The following is a 7,716-nucleotide window of genomic DNA, read 5'->3' as shown; positions in this document are numbered from 1 at the left end:
GGAGGGGCGGGGGCGGCGGGTGGCTCGCCCCGGCTGGGCTGCCATGTCCCGCCGAGCGAAGGACGACTTCCTGCGGCACTACACCGTCTCGGACCCCCGGACGCACCCCAAGGGCTACACGGAGTATAAAGTGACCGCGCAGGTGAGGCGGGGCCAGGGGCACCTGACCCTCCCAACGGGAGAGGGGCCGTGTTGGACCGTCAGGCAGGTCGCGGCTGCAGGCTCCTTTTTGGCGGACAGAAATAGGCGTCCCCTTTAAGCGGAGGTGTAAGTGCGAGTCTTCTGGGGCCTCTGCCGCCGGCAGGGGGCGGAGCCATGGGAGGGCGCTGTCCTCTTAAAGGGGCGTGGACTGCAGTTCCTGGACCTGAGCGTTGGGGTGCCCACGCCCCAAGTGTGGTATCTGGGCATCAGGCTGTGAATTTCTTTAAATTAATATGAACGCTCTGGCTCCACCCAAATGTTAGTTCTCCAATCTCTCAAAGTAAGTTTTGTTTTTTGGCTTGTTGGATATTTACATAAAGCCCTCTAAAGAGTTTATTTTAAAAATATTATTTTTTTAAAAACACTTGTCTAGCCCTGACTGGTTTGACTCAGTGGATAGAGCGTCGGCCTGCGGACTCAAGAGTCCCAGGTTCGATTCCAGTCAAGGGCATGTACCTTGGTTGCGGGCACGTCCCCAGTGGGGAGTGTGCAGGAGGCAGTGATGGTTTTTCTTTGTCCAGGAGTGTCCATCCACAGAGGCTCCCTCCTTTAGGAAGGAGTGGCTCCTGGGACAGAACCCCACTTTTTAGAGGAGCTGCAGGGACTTGGCCCTTTGAAGGAACTGACATAGAAGTCGGGCTGAGGATGCAGGAGTCTGGAGCGGCCTTTAGGGAGCCTCTCATTTGACAGATGAAGAAACCGAGGTGCATGATAGCAAAACTGCCCCAGATTACACGCAAAGCCTGAAAGCCAGGTCACCTGGGTACCACTGACTGCCCCACGGAGGGGAGCTGGGGGGTACCGGGGCACCCTAGGATTTCACAGGATGATGGGATGGCAGATGCCAGTCTCTGGTCTCACCTGGTTCTTGCCTTTCCTCCTCAGTTCACCTCCAAGAGGGACCCAGAGGATGTCAAAGAGGTGAGGCTCCTGGGAGGAAGGGGGCCCATTCCTCCATTCCAGATCTGCAAACAGCAAAGGAGCAGCAGCTGGTAACTCTGTGCGGACACCAGCCCCCTTGACCCTGGGCCAGGCGGGGGGTGGGGGGCGAGGGGAGCTGGGGGGGAGGGCTCTCTCCACGTTGCTGGGCCTGTCATGTCCCTGTTCCTCTTAGGTGGTGGTCTGGAAGCGGTACAGCGACTTCCGCAAGCTGCACGGAGACCTGGCCTACACCCACCGCAACCTCTTCCGCCGCCTGGAGGAGTTCCCTGCCTTCCCGCGGGCCCAGGTGTTTGGTGAGTGGCTCTAGTCCAGGCATTCAGGCCAAAGATGGTCGAAGAGTTGGGCACAGGGGGCCTCTGCTGGCCGGGGCTGGAGAGACAGGGCTGACACTCGCTGCGGAGACATTCCAGGGGCTGGGAGGGCCCTGGGATCTGGCCTGTTACTGATGGAGACCTGGAGGCTCAGAGGAGCCTCGCCCGCCCGATTGTGTCAGAGGCTTTAACATTCCTGTCCTCATTAGCACCCTTTTCAAGATGAGGCAACTGAGGCTCAGGGAAATGAAGGGGCCGGGCCTGTAAGTGACAGAACCAGAATTCCTACCCACAAACCCGGGTTTCCAGTAGACCTGCCCTGTCCGAAAACAGCAGCCATGAGCCACCCGTGTCCGGGCAGCACTGGAGATCTGATGGGCTGTTTGGGTCACATACACAGGCGGGATTGTAAACCATCACAACAATTTCTGTATTGAGTATATGTTCAGATGGGGGTGATTTGAATATACTGAGTTGAATAGAAAATATTACAATTAATCTGTTTCTTTTTACTTTTAAATATATGTATATATTTTTATTGATTTCAGAGAGGAAGGGAGAGGGAGAGAGAGAAACATCAATGATGAGAGAGAATTATTAATCGACTGCCTCCTGCACACCCGTACTGGGGATTGAGCCCACAACCTGGGCATGCGCCCCTGCCCAGAATAGAACCTGAGACCCCTCAATCCACAGGCCGATGCTCTATCCACTGAGCCAAACTGGCTAGGGCTCTTTTTACTTTTTTTTAATGTGGCTACTAGAAAATTGTAAGTTACATATTATATTTCTGTTGAACGGGGCTGATCTGCACTGGTTCTCTAGAATCACATGAGATGTTTTCTGCAGCAAGGTTCTGCTGGCAGGCTGTGCCAGGCAGTGGGGAGTGCAGCAGGACAGCATGGTTTCTAGGCTAGAGTTAGACAGCTATGTAGAACAGAGCAGCAAAACTGTATTAAAAGGGAGCTATTTGCTGTGTGACCTTGGGCAAGTCTCTTCCCCTCTCTGAGCCGTACTTTCTCCTCATTACATCAAAGACATCTGAAATTATTTTGCTTCTTGTTGGTTGCTTGCCTCCCCCTGTCTAGGATGTGATATTTATCAGAGCAGAGGCCGTGCTTCTCTCTCACTCACCTTATGAACCTAGCACATAGTAGGTGTTCAGTATGCATCTGGTAAATAGATGAACAGGGGGATCGGTCCCTTCTTTCAAGTGCCCCCCACCCTGGAGGAGTCGGGGAAGATTGCTGGGAGAATGAGGAGCTCAGGTGGGCTGTTCAGATCCTCAGGCAGAACCGGAAGTGGCCTGGGGGCCACAGCCCTGTGAGTCACTGCTTCTCTTCCTGCTCCTTCTCTTGGGGGCTGTAGGCAGGTTCGAAGCCTCTGTGATTGAGGAGCGGCGAAAAGGGGCTGAGGACCTGCTTCGCTTCACTGTGCATATCCCCGCGCTCAACAACAGCCCCCAACTCAAGGAGTTCTTCCGGGTATGTGGGCCTGCTCGACCCCTGCCCCGTACCTGGGAACCCTTCCTGCTCCCGGGCTGCACACTGTGGGCTGCACCCTGTGGGCTGCACCCTGTGACTCCTCCCGGCTGGTCTCTCCTGCAGGGTGGGGAGGTGACACGGCCCTCCCAGGTGTCCAGGGACCTGCACATCCTGCCACCCCCTCTGATCCCCACACCGCCCCCTGAGGAGCTCCAGCCACCACCTGATGAGTCCTGGTTACCCCAGCCACTCCCCACAGAGAAGAGGGGCCTTGAGGAGTTGGAGGTGCCAGGTATTAGGGTTGGGGGAGGGAGCCAAGGCTGGTGGGTCCATTGTGGGGCGGGGGCCCACTCCCTCCTCAGTGATCTTAGTGAAAAGCCTGGGGTGTGTTCCAGCTCTTTTACCACTAACCCGCCGGGAGCTCTGCACAGGGCACCTAGGCTGTAGTTTCTTAATCTGTAAAATGGGCACAGACCCTAAGGATGGGCTTGTCTACACTCAGGGTTGCTGCTAGGATTCAGTGAGACAGCTCCATTTCATTTTGAAAGCTGTGAAGGAATAAGGGCAGACATAAATGTCCCCCATCTATTTCTCAGCGGACCCCCTGCCATCCAGCCCTGCCCAGGAGGCCCTGGATCTTCTCTTTAACTGTGGGAGCACCGAGGAGGCGTCTAGTTCTCCTGCCCGAGGCCCCCTCACTGAGGCCGAGCTTGCCCTCTTCGACCCCTTCTCCAAGGAAGGTAACAGCTGGGACCATCAGAGGGAGGGCTGGGCAGAAGGTGCTCAGAGGAAGGGAGGCAGGCAGTGAAGACTGAGAAAGGTGCCCTCTGTGGGCAAATGGCAGCCTCCAGGAGAATTCGAAGCAGGCCCCATCGCCCTGTGCCAGGGCGTGGCAAGCTGGATGCCCTTGTGCAGTGAGCAACCATGCAGGAATGTAATAAGCCCCTTCCCAGGGGGGATCTTCTCCCTGCAGAAGCTCTGGAAGGAGCAGGGGCCACCCTGCTTCGGGCTGGCTCAGGGTCTGAGGTCAGGAGAGGCCTGTTGGTCAGGGCGGGTGAGGCCTGGGCTCAGGAAGCAGCAGGGGAAGGCCTGTGGGGGCACCAAGATGGAAGGGGTCCCCGTGGAGATCCAGGTCCTGAGCTCCTGGCACTGAGATGGGGGGACCCAACAGTCCTGGACTCTGCGACCCTGGATCTCTCCACGGTGGATTCTCTGCGTTTGTGCTGCTCCCGCAGCTGCTGTGTTGAAGGGGCTGGTCTCACCCAGGGATCATCATGAATCCGTTTCATTTGGATTCCTCGACAGCCTTTAAGCCCATTTTATTGGCTTCTCTTCTTCTTCCTTTGGTGACCTCCGGCAGGTACTTAGCTTTTGGATCAGTTTCAGACATTTGAGCTCTCTCACCTCAGGTCTGGTCCAAACCAGGACCTCGGTCTCTCATCCGGTTTTCACCCTCTTCCCCTCAACCCTGCTCAGTCCTGACTGGTGGTCTGGCCCCTGGTCCTGGTGACCAGGCCCTTGGTGGCCAAGGGTATGAGGGTCCTTTTGCTCCTCTAATTTACTCCCTCCCCTTCCTGCTCCGGCCCCTCCAGGGTTGGGGAGGAGGAAGGAATTTGGGGGGACAAGGCAGGACTGATGTGCCGGCTCTGAGGGGCAGATGTCCAAATACTCTGCCTTGCCCCAGCCTGGGCTGCCCGGTGGCCAGACGCCTAGACAGGAGCCCCATTAAGAGTCCTCCAAGGTGGCTCCCGTGAGACTTCCCCTCAGCCTGTGGGAGAACTCACAAACCCTGACCCCCAAAGCCAGGAACTGCACTTTGCTCAGATGCTGCCTCATCTTCTCGCCCTGCTCTTGTGGGCCTCTGAGCATCGGAAGCTCCAGACAAGCGTGGCTCTGTCTCTCTTCATCTCACACCAAACTCCCGAACACAAGTATTAGGGCACCCCAAGAACTCTTCTGCCTTCTCTCCATTAGCGACACAGAGGGATGCAGGCGCAGCTGGGAAGTGAGATGTCATCTTCCCTTCCTGCAGGAAGCCCTGCGCTGCTCATGGGGTCACTTGGATGGGGTTGGGGAGATACCCACACTTCCCTCTCTGGGCCAGCAGTGTGCCATGGTGCTTCTTGCTTCTGCACCTTGCCTTCAAAGACTTTTTTATCGCAGATTCACCAGATCTCTGGTCTTCTTTTGTATAAGCTACAAAGGAGATTTTCACCCACCTCTTTGCCAGTCCTGGGGGTATGTGAGCCCTCTCTCTGGAATGTGAGGATACCTACTACCCAGTGTCTTCACATGTGGGGCCTCAACAAGAGCCCTAAGCCCGACCAGCATGGCTCAGTGGTTGAGCATCGACCTATGAACCAGGAGGTCAAAGTTTGATTCCTGGTCAGGGCACATGCCCAGATTGCGGGCTTGGTCCCCAGTGGGGGCATGAAGGAGGCAGCTGGTAATGATTTTTCTCTCATCATTGATGTTTCTGTCTCTGTCTCCCTCTCCCTTCCCCTTTGAAATAAATAAAAATATGGGTGTTTGTTTTGTTGTTGTTGTTTTTAAAAAGCCCTAAGATTCCAAGGCTTGGAGTATTTCTACCCTTGGCCTGGCGTAGTTGGTCTAGCATCCTTCAATTAAACTTTATTGAGGGAATTCTTGGATTGATAGATCAGCTGTAGTCAGGAGGAAAGTAAGAATAGTGACCCAGAGCTTGCAAACTAAGGTTAATGTGTACTTTAAAGAAAGAATTAGGAAGGTAGGCTGTTTTTACAAAAGCATATGAACTCCACCAGTCAAATGGATCATGGCTACCTTTCTATGCACAGTGGCTTCGGAATTGCTCAGGCACTGCTTCTCCCCACCTGGGCCAGGTTGGTCCCCTAATGGGAAGAGAGGTCTGGGGATGGGCAGCAGGCCCTGGGAAAGGGACGGCCAGTGTAGCCTGAGTCCTCCATATCTGATTGCAGAAGGTGCAGGCCCCAGTCCTACCCACATAGGTGAGCTGACAGCAATGGAGGCAGAGTCTGAGAGGCTGGACCAGGAAGCCTGGGAGCCTGGAGGACAGGAGGAGGAAGAGGACAAGGAAGGAGGGCCCCCCCCTGCCTATGTGAGCCAAGCCACTGAGCTCATCACCCAGGCCCTGCGGGATGAGAAGGCAGGCGCCTACGCTGCAGCTCTGCAGGGCTACCGGGACGGCGTGCACATCCTGCTTCAGGGAGTCCCCGGTGAGTAGGACTGGAGAGAGGAGGGTCAGGCCTGGGGTCCCAGGTGCTGCAGTGAAGGGAAGGGAAAGTGGAGAACAAGCAAGTCAAGGATGAGGATTGCTCCTTACTGACAAGCTGTGAAGCCTTGGGCAGTTTCTCTCCCTCTTGTGGCCTCAGTTTTCTTGTTTATAAAATGGGAAGATAGATCTGATCCCCAGGGAAGGGGAAAGACACCTGCTTTGTGAACGATAAGGGTCTAGACAGGGGTTCTGAACCCAGTAGCTCAGTTGAGCCATTCTCTCTCCACAGGTGACCCATCGCCTGCCCGGCGGGAAGGAGTGAAGAAGAAGGCAGCCGAGTACCTAAAGCGGGCAGAGGAAATCCTGCACCGGCACCTGTCCAAAGTCCCACCCTGAGAGGGAGCGGACCCTTCCCCAGGACTCCAGCACTGCCAGCCACCCCCTTCTCCTCTCCCTGGAACTTGCCCTATCTCCTGGTCTTGTAACTCGAGAGACCATTTCTGTATGTAACTGGACCAAGAATGAGAAAAAAAATGACTTCTCAGTTCCCTGACCACACCCGCCAGCATGGAATCAGGGACTCACATTTTTGATCCTGCCTGTCTCTGTTGATGTGTGGGCAGTAGCTCTAAACTTTCTGTTTATCCTTCTAGAACTGGGGTCTGCAAACTGCGGTCTGCAGCCAAATCTGGCCCACCACCTTTTTATTTGTAAAGCCTGTGAGCTAGAATGGTTTTTACATTTTTTAAATAGTTGAAAAAAATCAAAAGAATAATGTTCTGTGACAGGTGAAAATGAAGCTTAAGTATCTAAAAATACAATTTTATTGGACTACAACCAGGTTCATCCATTTAGTATTGTCCATGGCTGCTTTCTCATTACCCCAGAAGGGTTGACTGGTAGCAGAGGTATGTAGTTGCCACCGGAAGTCCCAAAACACTTACTCTCTGGCCCTTTGCAGAAAATTTGCTGACCCTGGATCTACAAAATGGGGAGAATAGTCTCCAGGGAAACAGGGGAGCATGACAGTAAGGCTGACGGGGCCAGTTTATTGGTCGACGGGAATGGATGATGGAGAGGAACCCGAAGCGGGGTTATCCATTTTGCGAACCAGGGCCCTTACGTGCACAGGATCCTGGGGAGGCGTGGCTCTGCTTCTGCCCGCCCCGCTGCAAAGCGATTGGTTGTGGGAGGGAACTACAAGCCGGTGCATCATGGGAGTGGCCCGGGCTGTGCGCGGCGCATTATGGGGGCATTTGCGGTCCTGAGCGTGCGGCGCTGAACTACAGCGCAGTGCATCTCGGGAGGCCCGCTCCAAGCTTTCTGGGAAGCAACTGACTCGGTGAGAGGAGGGCGGTTGCCGACGTCGGCGGGGACGTACGTTTACACCCCGCCCAGTCTTCTCCGATCCTCCGTCGGTCTCGGCGTGCCCCCCACTTCCTGCAGGATGGGGCGAGGGGCCGCCGCTGTCCTCGGGATGCTGAGCGCCCATCCTCTCTCCCCAGCCCACCATGTCCGGCTGCGAGCTGCCTATGGGCACATGCCCGGACCTGGGCCCAGCCTC

General features: G+C 55.4%; 1 protein-coding gene across 1 annotated transcript; it reads left to right on the top strand.

Annotated features, from left to right (window-relative positions):
- The first annotated feature begins 6 nt into the window (after positions 1-6).
- SNX15 (sorting nexin 15) lies at positions 7-7,002 on the top strand. The gene is made up of 8 exons (XM_006771607.2): positions 7-142; positions 1,087-1,122; positions 1,316-1,436; positions 2,823-2,938; positions 3,062-3,230; positions 3,535-3,678; positions 5,896-6,153; positions 6,442-7,002. Exons 1-8 carry the CDS (start codon positions 44-46, stop codon positions 6,546-6,548), a joined length of 1,050 nt encoding a protein of 349 aa, XP_006771670.1. The 5' UTR covers positions 7-43; the 3' UTR covers positions 6,549-7,002.
- Positions 7,003-7,716: the final 714 nt, after the last annotated feature.

Source organism: Myotis davidii, unplaced genomic scaffold (genome assembly GCF_000327345.1).
Source record: "Myotis davidii unplaced genomic scaffold, ASM32734v1 scaffold425, whole genome shotgun sequence".
NCBI lineage: Eukaryota > Metazoa > Chordata > Mammalia > Chiroptera > Vespertilionidae > Myotis > Myotis davidii.
Note: the sequence above shows the minus strand (reverse complement) of the source record. Positions and strands in the feature narration are given on the sequence as shown.

What these genes read in the sequence shown, in the direction of transcription:
- SNX15 (XM_006771607.2), top strand. Translation starts at nt 44, where the DNA reads ATGTCCCGCCGAGCGAAGGACGACTTCCTGCGGCACTACACCGTCTCG. An exon ending in TGAGGAGTTGGAGGTGCCAG is followed by an intron (nt 3,231 to 3,534) that starts GTATTAGGGTTG and finishes TCTATTTCTCAG; the next exon opens with CGGACCCCCTGCCATCCAGC. An exon ending in CGACCCCTTCTCCAAGGAAG is followed by an intron (nt 3,679 to 5,895) that starts GTAACAGCTGGG and finishes ATCTGATTGCAG; the next exon opens with AAGGTGCAGGCCCCAGTCCT.